Source organism: Nannospalax galili, unplaced genomic scaffold (assembly GCF_000622305.1).
Source record: "Nannospalax galili isolate Female #2095 unplaced genomic scaffold, S.galili_v1.0 scaffold1146, whole genome shotgun sequence".
NCBI lineage: Eukaryota > Metazoa > Chordata > Mammalia > Rodentia > Spalacidae > Nannospalax > Nannospalax galili.
In genome coordinates, this window is record NW_008355380.1 from 764,654 (window position 1) to 786,758 (window position 22,105).

The window sequence follows — 22,105 nt, forward strand, 5'->3', positions numbered from 1 at the left end:
CGTGCCCATTCTAAGAAATACCTGGAGGTTTAACTGTGGTGGCTCCTAGGAGCTGGGCCCATGTGCACAGGGAGACCTGTAAGCTCTAAGCTCTGAGGACTGCTGCTGGGCATTCTGGAGCTGGAGATTATATACATGCTTGGCTAGAGTCTGCCACCTCCTCCTTTGCACATTGACTACAGTTGTGGTGTCATGGCTGTGGGACAGTACACACAAGTCTCCATCACCCACACCACAGCAGTGGGTTTGGGCAGGAGTCCCTGTCATGACCAAACCCAGCCTGTCTCTGAGTGTACAGTAGTGATCCTACACTAGCTTTGAGTTAAGGGGCCCTTTTAGGCCCTAAGAGACATCAGACAGGAAACCCTGATCACCTCTTGGGTTCAGCTGAGTACATAGGGAAATAAGGAGATTCAGTGACTGAGCTTTGGCCTCATCCATGTTATAGTATCTCAGGCAGCTAAGTCCCTAACAAGCTAGAACAGGGGTTGAACATGTCTGTGAATGCTGAGCGAAGGAGCTTGTGCCACTCTAGCCAAGGCTCTGAGCTTGACAGCAGGGCCCTCCTAGCTGTCCTCACATTTTCTTGGTTACAGCCTCACTTACACTATAAGGCAAAACCAGCAGCCCCTGGGGTTATGATCTTGGGGATACTGTCCTTGGATAAATTCTGTGTTGAGTCCCTACAAATGGCAGTACTCAGTTTATAGTTAACAGGCTGCAAATCTAATGACTATGTAGGAAGGTTCCCCTTTGTGTTTTTCTGGCTCTTGTCCTAAGACCTCAAGTCAGGCCCAGCTGATCAGTCTTGCAGTGGACCTCTGAGAAGTTCTGGGAAGGAACAGCTCGAATGCAGCTTCTCCTACCATTTAGTTTTATGGAAAACGAGGCATGTGAGGTTCCTCAAACACTCAGATTTCACAGGATTTTATTCTCCCACCAACCAAGTCAAAACCTACGAAAGGAAAACATGAAGCTGGTTTGAATGGCCGGTTACCAGGGACAGAGTTTGCAGGGGAGAGGAGGCTGAACACAGGCGAGGCTCTCACAGGCAGTTCTTGTGAGTAGTGATCCAGGACCTGAAGAGACCCGCCACCTAAGACTGACTCCTGACCACTGACAAAGGTGCCCACGTGCTCTGCTCTGGGCATGTGGCTCAGAAGCCAAAGTCAAAGCAGAGCCAAAGCAGCAGGAGTAGAAACTCCAGGCCCCACTGTGCTATGGGGGGACACATGCCAGGCAGTAGTCACTCTGGTAAGCTGACCTTTGGATGCCTAAGCCCAAGAAACCTGTGCAGGTACAAACTGAACCTCTAACTGGAACTTTATGGATGTGGACAAGGGTTGATTTCCCTGCGGAAGCATGGGGCCCCACACAGAAGCCATCTCTATTGTGCTCCCCCAGGAAGGTTAAATAAATAAATTTGCCATAGAGAAAGTGAGGCACAGATCACTGCTGCTGCTCACAGACTATGACCTACAGAGCAGAATGCTCAAGGGTAAAGTGCAAATCACCTGTCAGGTTCTTGAAAGGTACAGAGGCTTCTGTGGCCCCAGCAGAGTAAGGCTACACCCATGGCAGGGAACAGGAGGCTCAGCCACGGCGACCTGGGGCCACAGCTGCTGATGCTGAGGGTGTTAGGCTGGGGTGGGCGGCATGGCACACGCATAGAGCTATATGCTGGGCCACATCATTGGTCTCATTCTGAGGCTCCTGCTATCAGGCTGTGTGCAGAAGTCTCAGTGTTTTGGTTTTGCTTGTTACACCCTGGCTCTCAGTAGAGTCACCTACTTGAGGCTCCCAGCTCAGTGCTTAGGAAATGAAGTGGCTGGGTTCCCAAAGGAAAGAAGGCGAACTAGTTGTGGATAGCTATGGTGCCACAGAACCAGGGTTCACTGTGCAGGAGCTCCCAGGGAGAAAAACTCCTGAGAACACAGCTGGCAGGTACCACAGGACCCAGCCATACCAATGCCTACCTCAAATACTGGCTCTACTTCCAGGGAGCAGTGCCTGAGGCATGTGGTCAGGGAATGTGGTACAGATGAGCAATCCTCAGCTTACTCGCTGTACAGAAAGCACAGCAAAGATGCTTAAAGAAACAGGAGACAAGCCAATGGAGAACCACAGCCCCACTGACATTTGGCCTCCACCTCAAGGAACTATATGCTTGTTCATGAGTGTGCTGGACAGGGTAGAAGTGAAATGTAACTGCCACAAATGTTGGACAGTCGGCTGCTGAGAAAAGTGATCCTAGAATCTGGAGATGAGGCTCTGCCCACAGCAGAGAGCTGACTCCAGGGTCCCTGGGTATACCCAGCGTTGCCCCATACAATGTCAGGAGCCTGCCCTCTCAAGACCACGCTAGACATTCCCTCTAGAGCTTCTATTTGAAGGGAGCCCAAGGGGGTGTTAGAAAATGTATGTGGGAAGCCAGACGTGGCAGGGTGACTGGCATTACCGCAACATCTTGGTGGGCCAGGTCACAAGTTGACAGGGTAGTGGCCATCACTGAGTGGCATCCTGGTGGGCCTCAGCATGGTCACAGGCTGCCAGCATAGTCCCCACCCTATCCAGTTGTGTCCAAGCTGTGGGTGTTAGGAGTAGATGGTAATGACCTCACGGCCACCACCTCTGACCAACAGGACCCTGTTCAGCCCCTCAGTCAAGACCTCAAGAAACTCCATGTCTGGGGTGATAGTTAAGGCCATGCTGATCTTAACTGGTCATACCCAAGACCCCTGTTCATACTAAATCTGATAAATCAAGGCCAGTGGGAGATGAACAGCCCCTGGGGGCTCTGGGGCAGAGGAAAGGGGGTCAGTGCTTGGAAAGAACCAGAGGAAGTTACCACTTCTTAGGGATGCCCTGGAGCCTCTAGTCACTGACCCCGTCCCTGTGAAACAGCAGGCCACTGGGTCAGAGGCAGCCCGGTAGCTGTGTCTGACCAGAAAACCTGGAGGAAACATCCCCCTGCCACACTGTTCAGGACGCAGCCAGCGAGGCATTTGCTGCTCTAGGGTCCCAAGTGGCTAACAGAACCTCAGAGATGCCCAGGTACTTGTCACCAACAAAGCACAAACTGCCAAAGTTACAGCCCATAGGTCAAGTCTTAAAACCAGGCATCTGTCCTCCCTGACCTGCCACTGTGGGGGGGCGGGGGGACTGAGCTCAGATGGCCCTAGGGAACAGACTGGGAAGACATCCCACCTGGGCAGGGAGGCAGTACTGGCTCTGATGAGAGCCCTGCTTATGGGAGGGAGGTCACAGAGACCAGAAGTGGGCAGGCACACTCAGAAGAGCAAGGGTGGCCCTCTTCCTGTGGTGGCTCACGGTTCTATGCACGTAAGCTGAGGGGCACTGTCTGTGGGGCATTCAGGAGCCTGGTTTGTGTCCCAGTTCACCCTGCTGTACATCAAGTCCTGCCAGGCAAGGAAGCACCATGTGAATTTGCTACTCTCCCACCCTCAGGTGTCCACACTGATCCTGCAGTCTTGTCTCTGATGCTCCCTACACAAATCGAATTTACATCCCAGGATAGGAACGTGGCTCTAGTTAAGTGCTTGCTAGAATGCCTGAGGCCCTGAGCTTGATCCCCAGCACTGCAAGGAAGGGACCACCCTTCATCCTCAGCAACTTAAACTCACTATCCTTTCTCCAAATGGTAAGAAGGACCTAACCCTTCCCCCAGCCCTCCCACTCACACCCCTTGCCCACCCCGTCCCATCTCTAAGGCCTCTAGGATAACACAGGGTGTGGGCAGGTCGGCCAGCATGGTCTGGCATTGGTGACCCAGGTGGACCCCCCACTGTACCATACATCACTGCCTGCCTTGGGGCACCACTACATGCCTTTCCTAGCCCAGAGGACAGGCTTTGAACTGGAGAAGCCAGGCCTGCTGAGGTGCTACAGTCTTAATGCTGTCCATTCCCACTAGCAGGTAACACTGGAAAAGGATACAGTTCTCGTCTCCTTGCCGGTTTTTAGGGGGCCCTGGCATATTCAGCAGGACCAGCTGGGCATCCTGGGACTTGCTGAGGACAACGCCATTGAGCTTCACTGCAGTGTGCATCCTCCTGACGTTGGACTGGTCCCTGGGAGAAGGGCGGTGTGGTGGGTAGCACAGTGGGCTTGAGGCCTGCAGCAACCTGCCCGACCCACGCACTATGCTCATGTATGCTAGATAGAGCAGAGTTCAGAAGCCCAGCCCCGAAAAGTCCAGAGAACCATCCTGAGGACCCGCTGTGGGGCAACTTACTTAGCAGCAAGAAGCATTTGGCTGTAGATACACTAGAACTGAGCATCTCTAAACTGTTAAGCTTCTAGGGACATAAAGTAACGCTTAGGTAAACTACAACACACTCAATAAGCTGCAACTGCAAAGCAGCCATTGCAGGCAGAAGCAAGGCATAAGGGCACAGTCTGGGCAATGATTTACCTGTTGAATCCCCGGCATTGCTCCTCATTCTACACCTAGTGCTGCCAAGCAGCAAATCTGCCAAACTGTGGCCCAGTACTCAGGTCTAGTTGGAGTTGGATGCTCAGAAAGGAGAGGTCCCAGAGTGCCTCCTACCCGGCCGTGGAACTGCTAGCCTGGCACCGTTGGCTTCTATAGTGTAGATGGGATTCAGCAGAGAACTAGGCTTGGGTTCAGGAGCCCCCTACCCTGCCTTTAGCCAACCCAGATGACACTGCCCAGCTGTGGGTGAAGGACAAGAGCTTCTAGCAGTGCATGGTTCAGACCCATGTCTGCAGCCCCTGGAGTAAGCCAAACGTTACTGGTCTCTGCCATGTACTCTGGTGTTTCATGGGCACAGACTATTCCAGTGTCCCCAGTGGCCCGGGTTAGCAGGAACCACAGCCACCTAAGTTTGGGGACACAGCAGCTTTATGCTCACTAGCACATAGGCACTCAGTTACCTGCAGGACAGAGGCTGCCTTCTACATCCCCATTCTAGGGAGCTGGACCAACCGCACATAGAACCAATTATCTAGGAAACCACCTTGGGAAACCTGCCAGAGAACTACCTGCCTCAGTGTATCTGCCTGCATTGCAACATCTGGCACATTCTCAGATGCTGATCACAGTGTGGGATCTGTGGCCAGTCTGTTAATATCCCTACATAGCCTTGACTGCGGCCCTTCTCAGTGGAAGACACAGGGACAGGAAGACGCCTCCATCTAAGGGTCACAGAGAGGACTAAGATGCCCAGGCTCACACTCTCTGATCAACTCAAATCTAAGCCAAATAAACCAGCTTGTGGCTGCCATTTGCCAGGAAGACAACAGTCACTGGCCCTTTATCTCCTCTCTCCAGTTTAATTTGATAAAATTATAGGTGAGCCTCAGTGGCACCATTCAGGCCTTTCATTACAAGAACCCTGAATTTGTGGCCTGGAGAAGTCACAATTACTGAGTGTCTGGTTCAACAACAGTTCCCAAACTGTGACAAACAAGAGCCTGTGAGGGGCTGGCAGTCACAGAACCTGATTCAGGTTTGGGTCTAGCCAGGTTTGTGTTCCAGAGTGGCATGTCCTGTGGAGGCTGGAGAGGCAGTAGAGAACTTAGGAGAGGGCCTCAGCTTCCAGAAGCTAACTGAATCCCACCCCTGCTCTCAGTAGCCCAGCCATCAATCAGTAAACAAGGGAAGTATCTTGTACAGATGAGCTTTCTAGACAGCGTCCAGGCCTGGGGGTTCAAGTCTACACAGCAGCCCTGGCAGCAGGAGTTGGAGTCACACACCCTAGTCTGGGTGCCAGGAAAGCTGCCCAGGACCATCCAAAAGAGAAAACGCATGCACTCAAATGTCTACATGTGCTAACAGGTTCACATCAACACACACATGCAGGCAGGTACACTGGCATGCATAAAAACACAGCACACATGCACTCAAACTAGCACACAGTGCTCTAACTGGCACACACATGCATGTGCTCTTAACTGCTGCACATGTGCGCTAACCAGCATACAGACGCACTCTAACCGGCACACGTTCGTGTCCACACATGCTCCAGGGAAATTGTCAAAGGAAACACATCTTTGGCTAGGCTGACCAGGAAATGGGCCTGATCCCTAGAGCATCTTCTTGATCATGGCCAAGTAAGGCAAGCCTGAGCACAGAAAGATCGGCATCCCACGACAAGTCCCTCTGTGCATGTTCAGGCATCTGTGTGCGTGCATATGTACACGTGCACAAGGAGGCAGAGTCAAACCCTGTTCCTGTGCCCAACTGATTATGTGTTTAATAAACTATTGGTGTGGGGAGGCCTTTTAGATCTGCAGAGAGCAGGAAGCCTAGAGAACTCTATTTCAGCAGGTCTCAGCAACCTCACCTGGCTAAGCTGGAGTAATTCAGGTCGTGTACAGAGACCTCCTCACCAGTGCCTAATTCTGAGACTGCCCTGTGCACTACCTGCCTGTGGTGGACAAACAGCCCAGAGAAACTGGGGAAGGCAGGGGCAGGGCCAACACAGCTGTGGATTCCTGCCTCTGCCTCTTGGCCTTGGACTCTCAGCCCTGGAGCGCACAAACAGGCACTCTGACCACACAGAGTTGATCCACATCCCTTCTCACTGGAGAAGAAAGAACAGCAGCCTCCTGGATAGACAGCCATGGCATGCTGGGCAAGCATTTTATATCAACTGAGTGGACCTGGAGGAATGTGGGTGAACTCACTCATTGCTGCGGGAAGCACATGCCCTCAGAGCAGCTCAGGACCAGCCCTCTAAGGCTGTCTGTGGTATTACTTCTAGAGAGTGACATCTGGGTATATGCCCTGAGCCACTCTGAGTGCAGGGGGTGAGGTCCAAAGGATGTTCTGCACACACACAGGGCTGTGCACACACAGGCATGCAAGGCAACTGAGTCCTAAGAGACAGTCTGAGAACGCAGGTTCACTTACAGGTTTCCCCACTCTCTACATGGAAGAGAAGAACACAAAGAATGCGTTACTCCAGCAGAGGGCTTGATACAATTCAACCAAGTACCAATGGCCATGCTGGGCTGGCCAAAATGGCTGGCCTTGGCCCTTCAGGGGACCCCACCCAACAGGACTCCCAAGGCCCCTCTTTACTCCCTCAGAACTCTGAACTCTAGGGTCGGCCCACCATGAAGACTCAGCCAAAGGCCCTCTTGCAGGGTTGGGGGCCGTGTCAATAGAATTTAACTGTGCCAGTCATGTTGGCATCCCCACAGCTCCACAGTAGCCACAAGGACCTCAGCCAACTTAGGGCTTTTAGCCAAGGCAAGAGGCACCCCAGAGGTCCATGGCAGGCTAGATTTTTTGGGATCTGGTGCTCTTTCTGAGAGGAGTAAGCTCATGTCTCCCCAGTTGTGAACAACCATCAGCAGCACCCCAACCCCCTTGTGGCCTGGCTCACTAGTGCTGAGAGCACAGCTCTGGCCCACACCTTGTTCTCTGGCAGGTCTACAGGCTGCTCCTCAAAGCTCCTTAAAGGGCAGAGAGGAGACTCCTCACTGTGGGTTGGCCGAGACCACACACAGACACTCACGGCTTCAGGCTGAACAGGTCTTTGAAGCCCGATGCACCGGTGTCCTTGTTTCTGTGCTTCTCTGCTATCAGCTTTTCTTTCGTCCAGGTCATCTGCACTTTGTCGGGCGTTGGTGGGGCTTGGGTTCGAGCAGCTGCTGTGGTGTGGGATGCTGTGTTCCTGTCATGAATCAGCTGGGCCTGGGGAAGGAGCAGCAGAGTGTCAGTGTAGACAGTCACTCACCAAAGCCACCCCAGGGACTGGGAACCTGACCAGTAAGGCAGGCTGGTCACAGAATGAACTTCAAGGGCAACTAACCAGCACCCATAGACCACTGTTCCACAGATGGCCTTGCCACTGCCCCCACCTTCCACCCCAGGCCCTGGGTTGGTGGCATGTGAGACTCTGGAGGGTGTATGACCACAAAGGCCTGCGAAGGAATGGCCTTAAAAGAGACGGATGTCACGTGTCCCACCATCCAAACTTTTCCAGGTATGAAGTGACTACAGAGATGCCAGTCCTCAGCGCCACACTGTACCCAAAGGGCATGGGGGGCCTATCTGCCCTTCATCAATAGCCAATGCCAAATGCCATGGGGGCTATGTGAATCTAGAGCCATGCGTTTCTGAGCCACCCTCTGCTCCCACCAGCACAGACCTCACATGTTTGGGGACAGATGGTACCAACCCTACCTACTGCCTTCTCCCCACTATACACACCTCTCTCTCCCGCTCATTCTTTGATAGCTGCATCTGCTTAAGCATCTGCGACCTCTGTTCCATCATCAGTGTCTTCTCGTAGGTGAATGCAGAAATGTCGTTTTCAACCTAGAGAGTCCCAAGCCACACAGGTAAACGGTGTGCACAAAACACTGTCATTGCCAAACACCAATCCCACCTTCTGCTTGGTCAAGTGGGCCTGAGTAGGTGGCCATGCATCCTAGGCCTGGATGTCTGCCCCTCAGGAGTCAGAACTCCAGCCCAGAGCAGAGAAGGCATAAGAGCTTGTGAGGGGGTAGGAGTGTGTGGTCTGCAGGAACAGGTAGACATGCTCTATAACCTACTCACACCCCTGCTGGGGACCCTGTGATTATCACACAGGCAATGATGGTGCTGTCATCTCACACTGACCAAAGGCACCTGTGTTCAGGGCTCTGGATGGGGCACTGCCAGATGGTCTGCAGGGGCTGTGGTCTAAAGGGACACATGCTCCCAAATAACAGTGTCGTTTTGTGTCTCAGACAAGCTCATCACCAGAGTTATTAAACCAGAGGAACCACACGAAGAACACGGAGAGCAGACTCAGCGAGGGCGAACCTGGGACCCTCTAGCTGTTGACACTCAGAGCAGCCCTGTGAGTTACACCCAAATACCTGAAATTTTATGCTTAGGTTGGCCCACTTGTCATCTGACAAGAGACAGAGACATGGAGATTTGTGTTTAGGGGGAACTAAGGGAGAGGGGTTAGCTCTGGGAGCTCCCACCCCGTGCTCAGGGCAGGTCTGTAGCTGAGGGCTTGGAAGCTCAGCCCCTGTACATCACAGACACACAGGTGCCAGGCCCAGTGCCCTGCTGCTGGTCTCCCTGCCCAGTCTCAGGATGCCCCATGAGACCTGGTTTCCTCCCAGGGATCCTTCCTGGGTAGTTTCTGTTACTAAGTCACAAGGGTGGTTTCTATTCCTACGACTCTTCAGTGCAGCCAGACCTAGAAGGCCTTCTGCAGAGAGGGCTGCAAGCAGAAGCCACAGAGTCTGCAGGTCCAAATGGCCGAGGCTGTCCCAATACAAACATACAGTTCCGAATAGCATGTCCAGGGCACAAAACCCAGCAATGCCTCATCTGCCCTCTATCTTACACGACGTTCTTACTGAGGGAGGAAAACAATCCTGTACGACAAGGTTCTCTGGGAGCCGACAAGAAAATGCAAGAGGTTGTCAATAATGCAGGGAGATGCCTGACCTCATCCATGATTAAAGAGAAGCAGACGGAGACAAGCAGTTTATAAGTTCCAACAAAGAGAACCTCTGTAGTTCCAGAGCCGGGGCTCCTCTATGACCACAGGAAGGGAGTGGGCCCTTCTGCCCAACACAGCTCTCCACATGGCCATGGAAGGGGAATGAGTCCTTCTGGGACAGCCTCCACCAAATGTGGGCCCTCTGTATGTCTTGTGGGAGGGGACCGAGGCCTTCTGGGAACATTTTTCTCCCAGCTCTGTTCCAAGGATCGGGCTGGAGAACCACCCATATGCTATGCAGGGCCATCATGCACTGGGCACCATCCATGATCCTAAGATCCAGGAGTAACCCAAGCAGGGCACACAAGTGAGGACATGGCACCCAGGGAAAGCAGAGGCAAGAAGTGAAGGGTACATGTCCATTCACACAGGGCTGCTCAGTCCTCAGGCATGGCCCTCAGGCATGGCTGGGGTGGGCATTTCAGTGTCAGCCTCACTTTCTAAACATGCAAACACTGCAAATTCTATCCACAGTGTAACCAGTTTATTCTACCTCTTGATGTCCTATGATTCACTGATAATTATTTATCCACAGACAAGCTAGCTATTTCTAGCTATGGAACTGCGAACCCATGTGGGCAAAAACACACAGCCATAGGCTTCAGACCTTGCTGGCCACACCTTACCCGACAACCCAGAGACTATGCCCTCAGAAACCACACCCCCATGGGCCTTGCCCACCAGAACTGCCGTCAGCATGGGGGACAGTGAAACCACACAGGTCACCAGAGGGACATGCAGGGATGCTGTTCTAGCCCCACACTGTCTGATTTCAGAACTGTAACATTTTCCAGCTCACAAGAGCACCCACACACGCACCATCTCCACCACCTCCACCTCAGCACTGATTCTGAGGTGGTACAGAAACATCTGCAGGTCCTTCTTCATCTGGATGCTGTTGTCGTCCACCTGGGCCACTGTGAAGATGCGCATCCGGCACTTCCGCCACACCTGGGTAAGGGAGGGGACATGTCTATGGAGACTCGGGCAAGGCTATCCCTTTGTGTAGTAGTGTCCCTGCAGCCTAGCTGCTGTCCTATGGCCCTGCAGCAGACACCTTGTGCTGACGCAGCAAGAAAGGCAGCAACATGAGCATGCCCCCATCATGCACGATCCACCACACGTCGATGTTCCCATCACTGAAACGCTCTTGGTTTTGCGGGAACAGGTCAATGTTTTTGGCTACCAACAGTGCTTGGTGTGCTGCTGTCGTGTCTCGGACGGTATCTGTGGAGAGAGGCAGTCACAGGTGGGTTCAGGGCCAGCTGAACCATGAGACCTCTTGGGGTATGGGTGCCTAGTTTTCCTCCAGAGAGTGGAGAGACTGCTATGGGCTAGGCAGGGTCACATGAAGGCCTCTACCCAGGTGGGTATCAAGGGATAGCCTTCATGTCACCAGCTCCTCTGTGGCCTCCAGAAGACTGTGTGTCACACCCCAGGAAAACCCCCAAATGGGGACCAGCTTAAAAGTTAAGGGAGAAAGTGTTAAAGACTATAAAGAGGCCATTTGCTTTGCCAGTGACTGACAGCTTGGCCAGGGCATTCAAGGTCCCCAAGCATACACTCTTTGGTCAGGGACTTGGGTGTGACAGCAACAGGCCTGGGGACATCACACAGTCCAGGGGAATGACTGCCATACCCACCCACAAAGTTCTTCCAGGAAAAAGGATTGTCTGTCTGCTTCCAGGTCTCGGGCCAGGCCATGAGCACAGTGTTGTGCTTCATGCCCCCAAGACCAGCTGACTGGATGAGGTGGGACGCGCCATCCCGCAGATTGGAGGACACCACCAGCTGACAGAAGCCTTTGGTCTTCTCTGCACCCATCAGGGACCGGATGTTCTGCAGGAGAGGGAAGGGTCAAAGAACAATGTGGAGGCACGTGTCAGGGGCATCGAGCAAGCCTCCTTCATGGTGAGGGGGCCCCATACTGACACCACAGCCTGGCGTGAGACTGGAGGCTTTGAGGGGTGCTGAGGAGCTGCTGCACACGTGTGAGAGACAGAGTGAACATGGCACCACAAGGCACAGCTGTGTGTAGGTAGCAAGGAGGGTCATCACCAGGACACACCAGATAGTGTCTTAAAGTGATTTGTATCTTTACTGAACGGCCCGTTATGTTATTTGGAGTTTAGGGGCCACATCAGGGAACTGTAGCATCAAAAGCTTCAAGGAAATGGGCTGACTTTAACAGCCTTTAAGCCCCCTGAGGGCTCCAGCCAGCAACACCAGACAAGCCACAATGTCAGTCTCCACTCCCATCTGCTTCTGCTGTCACTATGCCAGGCATCTACCAGGACAGTGCCTCCCTCTCCAAAGCAGTTAGGGGTCAATGGGGAGGTGGGACACCATGACCCAGGACATGCTGTTCACTGATCAAGAGCCCTGGGAATGTTATGCTTCTTCTAGTGGCCAGGGTCCAGGGTTCCCTTGGGTACAGGGTGTCAGATGGTACCTTGAGGAACAGCCCCAACAGACTTCACACCCATGTGGAATGGTGACTCATTCAAGCTTCTGTTACCTCCCTTTTGGACCAAGAAGACCCCTCACTGTTGGAAACATTTTCCATACTTCATGGTAAGTACAAAGAGGAGTCCCTCTCTAGGCAAGTCCTGATGGGACTCAGACTTAGAGTGACACTGTGAGGGACCCTGCAATGGTACAAATGCAGTTTGTACAAGAAGTAGATCCGTCTGGGGGACTAGAAGAGAACTGTGAGGGATTGAATGGTGTTCACAAAAGAGGCACAACCATGTCTACAGCCAAGACCTAAGAAGGTGACCTTATTTGGAAAAAGTGTTCTTGCAAAGGAATGAGAGCACCCTGATTGCCCAACTGGACCCCGAGCCCAGTGACAAATGATCCTTAAAAGACAGGCAAAAAGATACGAGATGGGGGGAGGCAGCCATGTGGAGAGAGGCTGAGGCTGGAAGGTGCCACCTCTAACCCAGGGATGCCTGGAGCCCAGAGCTGGAAGAGGCAGTGTGTCTGAGCACAGCCTGCCCACACCTCAGTCTCAGACTACCCAGTCCTGGTTTTGCTCCAGTGATCATGGGACACAGAAGACTAGGGTCACTTCCCTCCCTCCTTTGCCTGATTTCAGGTGCTACCCGTGTCAGCCCCACAGTGACATCACTCTGTACTGCAGCCCCACTACTGCGGCTAACACACCATCCTACCCATCCTCAACCTCTCCCGTCACCCCCTCCCTTACTCCCTGTTCATCTCCACTGCCCATCACCCAGGGACATGCGAACATGTTCTACTTATAATTCTAGTTACAGAATTCTGTTTAAGTTAGGAACAACCTAAACACTCTGTCCTAAAAAGGGAACAGGCCAGCAAGTGGAAGGCAGGAGGCAGTCACACAGGGACACAGCTGTTAGGAGAGGACAATGCCTATGGTGGGGGTTTCATAGAAGTACCACAGGGGCTGACTCAGCAATGATAGCATGTGGCAGGGTTGTTTCCCTTTTAGCTAAAGCTGGCTAAAGGTCAGAGCACAGAGAGGACTGTGGAGTGCTGACCAGAGGATGCATCACCCAGGGCACCAACATACCATGTTCCTGGCTTGTGCTGCAGTATTTGCTTTTCCCACATGACAGCCTCAGACAGTCAGAGCTGGGTCTCAGCTGTCCTCGGCTTCACTGCTAGAGAAGCTCCTTCCTGGCCTAAAGCTTTAGAAGCCACGTCCTGGCCTGGCAGGCATCTGGCCCAGGATGGCAGTGTGGACACTGCTGTTCCAAGCCCCACTGTGAATCAGCACAAGCCAGCACAGCTGCCGAGAAGGCTGTGGAAGGAACCCGCACAAGAGGAAGACGGGACCCTCAGTCAGGCGGAGCCAGGTGCGTAAGTCCTGAAGACCGTTTTATGCCATTAACTGGTGCAGCAGAATGGAACAGGAGCACCAGTCCCGATAATTAAGGAAACACTAGGGAACAAGTTTCTTACACAGGCTTTGATAATTTAAAAAGGCTTTCCCAAACTACTCTCGTTTTATACTGCCAACTGACAGTCTGATTGGAGGACAGAGCTCCACCAAAAAAAGTGACCCAAGTCCTAGATGTGGACACAGGGCACAGATGGTCCAATGCGCCTTCCTGCTTCTGTTGGTCAATGAGGTGAATAATTCAGAAGCCAAAGCCTTCCCCAGGGCCAACAGGAGTGGCAACCACGTGGCTTCCTGTTTATGGTGTGTGTGCCTAACTTAGGCCCCTGGAAACCTTCTCTGTCTAAAAGCACTTGGATATTACAATCATTTGACCAGAGGTGGATGTGGCTCAGTGGCTAAGCATTGCCTAGTATGTGTGAGGCCCTGGTTTCTAACCTCAGAACTATAAAAAAATATAAAAGAATCTGACTGTTAGACATAAAGAGAAAATTAAGACCACAGCTTGCCAGGATAAAGAGATGGACATGGAAGAGTGGCCTGTCCCCACTGGCTATTCACTGTACCACAAACACCTGACACAAAGACAACAGGAGTCCACGAACACCCTTAAAACCTGCCCAAGGGGTGGCCCTAGCTCCAAGGATTTCCTTCAAGGTGTGACCCTGTGTGGGAAGAGACGTGTGAAAGGACATGTGTGTGACAGTGCTCAAAGCAGACACTGGCTGCCTCCATGCCCAAGAGGAACATTACAGAATAATGAGTGTACCACTGAAGACAGGTCCAGTTCCCTCCTGTAACAGACTGCCCCTCAGACCAGCCTTGGATCAGATACCACAGGCTTACCCTGACTAAGACAGAACACTGTCCATCCTCAAGGGCAACAGCTAGGATACTTAAATCCACAGGTTCAAATCAACGGCAGCCAGCGTTTAGGTCTGAGGAGCCATAATGCTAACAGACAACTGCTGATCTCTTCAGAGGAACAAGAAAAGGACCTGTGGCATCTTCTGCCTTTGAACTTGCTGAACTCGAGTGGCCTGTGAGGCTGACCAGGCCGGTGGTGCTGCCACTGGCAATGCCGCAGGAACACGGCTCCAGGTCACTGACAGCCACTACCAGACACGCCCACAATCACTCCTCTGAGCATCTTCCCACCCCACATGACCTGGACGACTACTGCAGGTTGCAGACGCATGCTGGCTCAGGGGCGCACACCTGGATGTACGCGCGAGACCAGACACAGGTGACCGCAGGAGAAAAGCTGGCTGTTCACCCCCACCAGGGAAAAGGGAAGAACCTAGACACAGCTGCCAAGATGGAGCCCGGTGTGAGGCCCAAAACCAAAGAGAACGGCAGAGGGAGGAGTGGCCCCGACAGCTGGGGCAGCTGAACACGGCAGGTGAGCAATCAGAAAGGTTCCGGATAACACAACAGAATGTCCCAGGAAAGTGAAGGTGAGGGTGACAGGATCCCGGCCTCAAGAGGACAGCAGAGGCTCGAGGTAACCTAAGGGGCTCATGGTACCATCTGCTCTGTTTCTGCTTAGATTGGAGATTTCTTACCTTATGTTTGAAAGCAGAAAAATGAAAAAAAGCATTTGTGGGAATTCAGGGAGTTGTAGAGCCAACAGACCATGGCAAGCAAGCACTAGAGATGGTACCAGCATGGCACAGAGCTGGTTACTCACCCCTCACCCACAAGTTCAGGACACCTGGCAGCACACAGCCTCATCACCCATGATCTCTAGACGCTAGAGGGAGGTGAGGTGCACAGAGAACCATGCTAGCAGGCACTAGACAGTGTGCCAAGGTTGGGCACAAGGGGCCCTCAGCTCGCTGGTCCCACAGCTGCTGGGAGGGACTGTCACCAACCTCTCCACATCTCAGCAGGTCACACCCCTTGATTCTTCAGGTCTCACTTTTGCCCACTTCAGACTCACTAGCTGTCTTTACTTACAAGCCATGCTTCTAAATCTCAAGATTCAGGACATACTGCTCAGCCCTCCCTACGTGGCTAGACCCCTGACCTCATTTACCCGCCACTCCACCTGCCCACCTCTTCAGCCCGCTGGGCCTCCACATGCTTGTCTAAGTAGGTGCCCTCCAGCACAGAGCCCACGATGGTCAGTCCCTTGCCAGCCTTTAGCTGTGAGGTGAAAGACAGGAGGCGGGGGTGCTTCACACACTGCTCACTGTCCAGGTTCAGCATCACCAACACTTGGGGCCTGTGGTGGGACAGGCAGGGACATCAGTTACCATAGCAACACACAGCCAGCTTTCCAATGCTTATCAAGCCAGCTGGGATGCAGATGGGAAAGGCAAGTGGAACAGAGGGGGCACAAAGGTGGGTGGGTCAGGTCCTGGCCCAGTGTCTGAGGCCCCAGGTGCCTCAGCTGGAAGTGTTTTGCTGGGCCTCTGGGCAAAAACTCCCTTCTGAGGGAACACAAAGGGCCTGGCTGTCACACCCTGTAGCAGGGAGGGACACCTGAGTCCAAGGCACCTCCATCCACACTGCTGGTGGCTTACTGGAGGCCCAGGACCCACCTCTGGCTACTCTTCCATGTCCTGCCAAAACTTACCTCAGAAGGTCAAAAGCAGAAGCTTCTGATACAGCACTAAGGAGTTAGCAGGAGCAGGGTCCTGGCTCTATCCTGCTACCTGAGGGGCTGTGGCTGTGGGGTGCACTCACCTCCAGTTCTTGGTATGGGGGGGTCCATGTTCCACACGCAGCAGGGCATAGCGGGCAGCATTCAGTGACAGACCCCTAATGCCATCGCCCCACTCCTTTTCGGCTCTACAAGGGTACGGAGGGAAGGCCACCTTGTTCCAGCAGCTCTCTAAGAGCGTGCCTGGCCAGGGGATCCACAGGGTTTCTGTAAACCTGAGACAAGGGGCTTTCCAAGACAGGCAAGGGCTCCTGGGTAGAATGGGGAGGTGAGAGCAGCAGGAATTTCTTGTGTGAGGCTGACCACTGAGGATACCAGGGACTGACGCAAGACTAAGGGTGGGCTGTGACTTGGAGGCCCTGAACCAGACTGGTCTGAAGGCCCGGGGCCAGGACAGGACAGTCAGACAGGACAAGGGTGGCTTTATGGGCACAGAGCTCTGAAATTTAATGTAGTTCCTAGGACACACCACCAGAGTATGTGTATGTACAGTGGCATCACACATCAGTGCTGTGGTTGATGAAGTGCAAAGTTCCCTAAACACACTCTAGTAACAGCTGCAACATGCACAGAGCCACAGATGCACCTGCTAATAAATGGAATACACGCGGAATAAAGAAACCTGCGTAGCTATCAGCACAACAGCTCCTGGGCAGTAAACCAGCAGACACCTGAGCACAGGCACACCACCCTGGCTGGATCTGGGGGACAACTACATGGGACACCCAGGTCATAGGTCATCCATCCAATTCCCAGGAGACTTCAGCAGCAGCACCCAGACTCAGGCACAGAACAGGAAACTGCCCTGGTTCTGTGTGAGCATGAGTGTGATGAAGTCCGGCACCCTCACCCCACCATCTGAGGGGCCACTCACCCTCGGTATTCGATGTACTTGTAGATGCAACCAGCGATGAGCATGGCGAAGAGGGCGTAGTACCAGGAGCAGATGAACATCAGGGCGAGGCAGAGACTCATGCCAAGGAATGAGAGGGTCCTGGGGGGCATAAAGCTCAGACTCTGGCCCTCATGGCCCTCAACCAGCACCCGAGCAGTTACCTCACCAACAGCACTTCCCCCATTACGAAAATCTTCCTTTAACAGCAGATCAGTTCCTGACCCCTGGCAATCAGGCCTGCACTTCATTCATCCCTGATGTCTGAAATGTCTCCCAGGGACCCTGCTGCAGCCCAGTACAGCTGCAGCTTAAAGACAGTTCTGACTACCTACTCTTCTCCTGAGGTGCACACAGCACCTCAGCCACACACAGAACAACAGAATGGGCTCCATCCACCTACTCAGCACTGCGTCAGAAAGGGGCCTTAAGAAGACAAGCAACCCTGGGATCCCTACACTCTGGACTGGGGAGAACCAGGCTGACAGCGAGATGGAGTCCACAAGACTCATACAAGTGCGCCAGAGCACAAGCGCAAAGCAGACCCTCCTTAGACCTCAGAGGCCAGGACAGGCTGCTTGTCAAGGGCTTCACTGCAGTTCCTTATACAAAAACAGTTAAAGACCCAGCCTAGGGTCTAAGTACAGCAGTAGGCAGCCTCAAAGACACACTAAGTGTGCCCAGGTTTGTGGGCTCCTGGAGATGTCTGCACAGAAGACCTTACCAGTGGTAGAACTTGAAACGTGGACGCCAGTTGGGTGTGCGCAGCAGGGTCTGTACAGCACAGGCCAGGTTCACGAACATGTAGCACATGAGGAAGAACCTGGGGCAGGAGGGCCAGTGAGGCTGCTGACCACCCAGGGTAGCACAGCAGGACCCTGCCGCTGCCCTGCCCACACACTGCTCACCACCTCCCAGTAAGACCCTCCCCGTTCACAACACAGTGTCCCCTCCATGGGCCTCCCTGCCCCCAAACCTGCCTAAACACATCAGCTGAGGGTCCCTATGACCACGTCACATCCCTGGTGTCCTTGGCCACATACCAGAGAGACAGCCATAGTACCCACTATGGCAGCTGTCTGTCCAGCCATACTGGCCTCAGCTAGCCCAAGAGCTCTGTGCCCACAGCACGGCTCTGTGACCTGCTGTACCTGCCCTGTAATGTTCACTGCTTGATACCACAGATGATGCCCAATGTCCAGGGAGGAAGGAACAGAGGCCAAGTCCCCACACCCTCACCCTAGCATGCTTGCAGGGCTACTCACATGGACAGGATGGGGGCCACGCTGTCCAGGGAGGCGATGAGGATGCCTGTCTCACAGATGAGGGCTGTGAGCAGCAGGGCCCATGTGGGCTCCCCGTTGGCCTTCCCATGGCCAAACACCTGCACATGGGGAAAGGTAGGTGGGCTGGGAGACAAGAAAAGAGCCTCCCCAAGGGCAAGCGGAACACCCACTAGGCAGTGCCATCTGAAGTCTTCAAGACTTACAAGCAGACCCTAGCTCTGGTCACACGCAGCAAGGTCCAGAAGAAAACCCAACAACTACATACAGAGAAGTTCAGGGGAGCCGGCTCTGCCATACCTGGACCACAGCCTCCAGCCTCCAGAATTCTGGGAAAACAACTTGCTGTTGTTTAAGCTGCTGGGCTGTGGTGCTTTGATGCAGCAGCTCCGGGACTCTCATGTGTGCCATCAACCCATCAACCTCTAAGTTCACTCCAGGAGCTTCAGTGCCAACTGCAAGGCCAGGTCCAGGGACAGATACCAAGTCCCTAGTTAACATCAGTGGGACCACAGTGTAGCCTCTATAGGTCATAGACAAATATGGCTCACTGGGAAGGGTCCTTATGGCCTTGGGGCTGCCTCTGCCCCCACAATCCAGCCAGTGTTGGGAGATGGCCAGCGTGGAGTCCAGAGGCAGGATAATATGTTCCCTTATTTTCATCCTAAAGGTCCAGCTCTGCAGGACAGCATCTCAGAGACCCTCGCACATCCAACCCTGACCTGCCAAGGTCCCCTATGCACAGGGCAGCCAGCACTACCTGCTGCAGCTTAAGCTGAGGGCTCACCTGCAGGAAGGGGATGATACCATCTCGGGCAATGGCCTGCAGCAGGCGGGGAGCCCCAGTCAGGCTCTGTAGACCAGCACCACAGGTAGAGAAGAAGGAGCCAATAACAATGACCCAGGGGGATGGCCAGGCCAGCATGCCAATGACCAGGTTCCCCTGCAGGGCCTCCCCAAACCTGTGGGGGAGCAGAGAAGGTGGTCACCAAAGTGTCCAAAAAGCAAGCTGAAGACAGATGAAAATATAAACATCTCTGTCCCCCACTGGAGTGTAAACCCCTGGGGTGGGGGAGAAGATGAAGGGACCAGACCAGAGGCCCACCCCAACTGGGACCCAACCAGCTCGGCAGACTCCCTCAGAAGTAGCTTTGGTGGCATGGACACTGTTCTCCTGGGATCCTCTCAAGAGCGGGAAACCCTGGCCAGAACTAAGCTGGTGCTGGCCACTGCGCTTCTGTAGAGGTGGCATCTCCATGGGTCTAGTAGTACTGCAGAGCCTCACCATGAAGTTCCTAAGACCCCTTGAAGTCATGAGGTTCTGACAGACATGTACCCCAAGAAGGAAGGGTCCACAGTGGCCCACCAGGGTTCTTCTGTTCCCTTAGCAGCGGTCTGGGGTCTCGTCCTATCTTTCTCACCCTCACTGCTGTCCATCCCCAGCCCTGGCTTCATCACGCTTCAGCTTTGCTCTGAGAAGTCCCCAGGCTCCAGTCCCAAGGGGTGGACCTCAACACTTTGGTCAGGCAAAAGGTAACGGGACCCCTGATAAGGGCTTTCAGTTCATATGCAACTGTGGGTAATCTTAATTTCAAAGCTGAAGTCTCCCTCAGGAAAGAGAACAGTAACTACAGTCTGTTCACATAGCAGAAAAACCACCAACGTACTTATCTCTCAAGACCACACCTTCAATGCAGGCTCCAAATAGCACTATACAGGAAAGATCTGAGCTGGAGTCAAGGAATGGCCAGTTTTCGGGCTCCAAGAAGATGCATGCTGGTCAATGGGTCCCATTCCAGGCTCCACGTGGGCCTGGACCAACCCTGTACCCAGGGCCACCTAAAGGAGATATTCCTACGCCCTGCCCCACAGCTGTATCCCCTCTACAGTCCTCACGGCACTGTCTTCACATCTGTCTGGCTATACAGAATATGGCCACAGGGTGCTCAAAAGGTGCCTGGTTGGTGGCCCAACTAAGCTAAGTGACTACAGCCAGTGTCTTTGCCATGAGCTACACGACAGCAAGGCTGATGATTAGTGTTATATGCAGATCTAAAGGTGTAAGGTTTCAGGTTTTGTAAGGGAAGTTGTGTCACATAACAATCATGAGGGAACTGGAGTCCAGGTGCCATATCTGATCATGGCACATCATACAGGGCGGCTGCAGTTCCAAGCAGGACAGGCTGCAGTCGGGACCTAAATCTGCAAGGCACACAATAGATGGGTCCAACAGTGACCTGAGTGAGGGGACCTGAGCAAGGACAGTAGGACTAGAGGTTAACGCTTTCAGCCAGGGTGCCGTTGAGGATACAAATGAAAGATGTGGTCACAATGGCCAGAATAGTCCCTGTAGGGATGGACTTCTGGGCATCCTTGAGGTCCCCGGAGCGGTTAGATCCCGCCATGATCCCTGCAGAATAGACAGAGGGCCAACAGTGACAGAAAACTGCTCACAGCAAGACCCATCTGTGGGTCAGAAAGAATGGGTCACGACCACCACTGCTTGCTGGGAGAGTGGTCTCCGTGGACTGAAAGACGGAGACAGAGCAACACACACAGAGACCACGAGACAGAGACGGTCACAGACACATAAAGTCAGAGTCACAGAGAGATAGTTAGGGGGCAGGGCACAGAAACAGACACGGAAAAGGACAGAGATAGACAAATACAGAGACAGCAATGACACAGTGGGATACAGAGAAAAAATCAGAGACGACAGACAGACAGACAGACAGACACAACAGGAGACATGGAGACAGACATGGAGAGACAGAGACAGCAACGACACAGTGGGATACAGAGAAAAAGTCAGAGACGACAGACAGACAGACAGACAGACAGACAGACAGACAGATACAACAGGGGACATGGAGACAGACATGGAGAGACAGGGACACAACGACAGGGAAATCAGAGAGAAACAGACACAGAAACAGAGGCAGATGCAAAGGGGCAAGGAGACTGGGAGCCTCACCAGTCACGGAGGGGAAGTAGATGCCAACCAGCATGGTGAAGTAGGTCATGATGTCCGTGAGGACGTACGGCAGTCCTCCAGGTCGGCTCTCCTCGGGCACAGGCACGGAAGACACACCCTTCTTTTCCACAAATGCCCCCTTGTCTGAGTATGTGCTCCACAGGTTATCTGTGAGAATGGGCCAGGCTAAGAGACTTCCTAATGAGAACACTGTCATGGCGCTCCCACTGGACAGCCCACGCCTAGCATCAGGGCTCACAACTGCAGGTGGATGGCTCTTGCTCTCCCATGACTTGGACTTCAAGCAGGTACACTCAGTTTGTGAAGATCCCTTATGACAAGCTACCCTCCTCAACCCTCACTAGGTGACCCTCGCGTGTAGCACCCACTCTCCTGAACAGCTGCCCAGAGTCCTGGGGCCCTCAGAGTCGGGGCAGGACCTCAGAGCCTGAAACCCTGCTAGCCCCTCCAGTGATCCAGTGGCCACCTCCACTGCATCCCACCCAAGCTTGGTGTAGTCTCATACTGCTTGTGAACACCCCAACAGTCTTCCCCACAGGCTGCTGAGACCCTCCGTCCACCTGCATACCCTCTCTGCCTCCTATGAGACCTGTGTAGGGAGAAGCCTCCTCCAGGGATCTTGCCTTGGAGACTCCAGCAGGGCCTGCGAATGCAGGACCCTCGTACTCCTCTCCCCTACACCCAGACTGAACACAGCCCTCAGCTGCCCACTGACATGCCGCTCTGTTGGGAGGTATACAGGACCCCAACTTCACATGGGGTAGACACACAGACCAAGTGTTCAAGTTTCCTAATGATTCCTTTTCTCTAAAATGCTGGTTCCTCCTATTTGTAACCAGTATATGGGAGGCAAAGGCAGGAAGATCACCAAGTTCTAGGCC

At 53.4% G+C, this 22,105-nt stretch overlaps 1 protein-coding gene across 4 annotated transcripts in view; it reads right to left on the minus strand.

The window, feature by feature from the left end:
- Positions 1 to 911: 911 nt before the first annotated feature.
- Slc12a7 (solute carrier family 12 member 7) overlaps positions 912 to 22,105 on the minus strand; it is a 54,272-nt gene continuing 33,078 nt past the window's right edge. For 2 of the 4 annotated variants that reach the window (XM_017803024.2, XM_029555777.1), the window contains 17 exons: positions 21,204 to 21,371; positions 20,541 to 20,639; positions 19,897 to 19,954; positions 19,017 to 19,191; positions 18,212 to 18,330; positions 17,671 to 17,769; positions 16,929 to 17,048; positions 16,078 to 16,182; positions 15,445 to 15,613; positions 11,144 to 11,339; positions 10,558 to 10,727; positions 10,320 to 10,451; positions 8,207 to 8,314; positions 7,509 to 7,687; positions 6,899 to 6,913; positions 3,958 to 4,091; positions 912 to 2,686 (listed from right to left, as the gene is read on the minus strand). In XM_017803024.2, the coding sequence (XP_017658513.1) occupies positions 2,595 to 2,686; positions 3,958 to 4,091; positions 6,899 to 6,913; positions 7,509 to 7,687; positions 8,207 to 8,314; positions 10,320 to 10,451; positions 10,558 to 10,727; positions 11,144 to 11,339; positions 15,445 to 15,613; positions 16,078 to 16,182; positions 16,929 to 17,048; positions 17,671 to 17,769; positions 18,212 to 18,330; positions 19,017 to 19,191; positions 19,897 to 19,954; positions 20,541 to 20,639; positions 21,204 to 21,371 (2,138 nt within the window). In that variant the 3' untranslated portion in view covers positions 912 to 2,594. The remainder of the gene's footprint in view (positions 2,687 to 3,957; positions 4,092 to 6,898; positions 6,914 to 7,508; positions 7,688 to 8,206; positions 8,315 to 10,319; positions 10,452 to 10,557; positions 10,728 to 11,143; positions 11,340 to 15,444; positions 15,614 to 16,077; positions 16,183 to 16,928; positions 17,049 to 17,670; positions 17,770 to 18,211; positions 18,331 to 19,016; positions 19,192 to 19,896; positions 19,955 to 20,540; positions 20,640 to 21,203; positions 21,372 to 22,105) is intronic. The other 2 variants (XM_029555776.1, XM_008852507.3) reach the window with 2 other exon arrangements.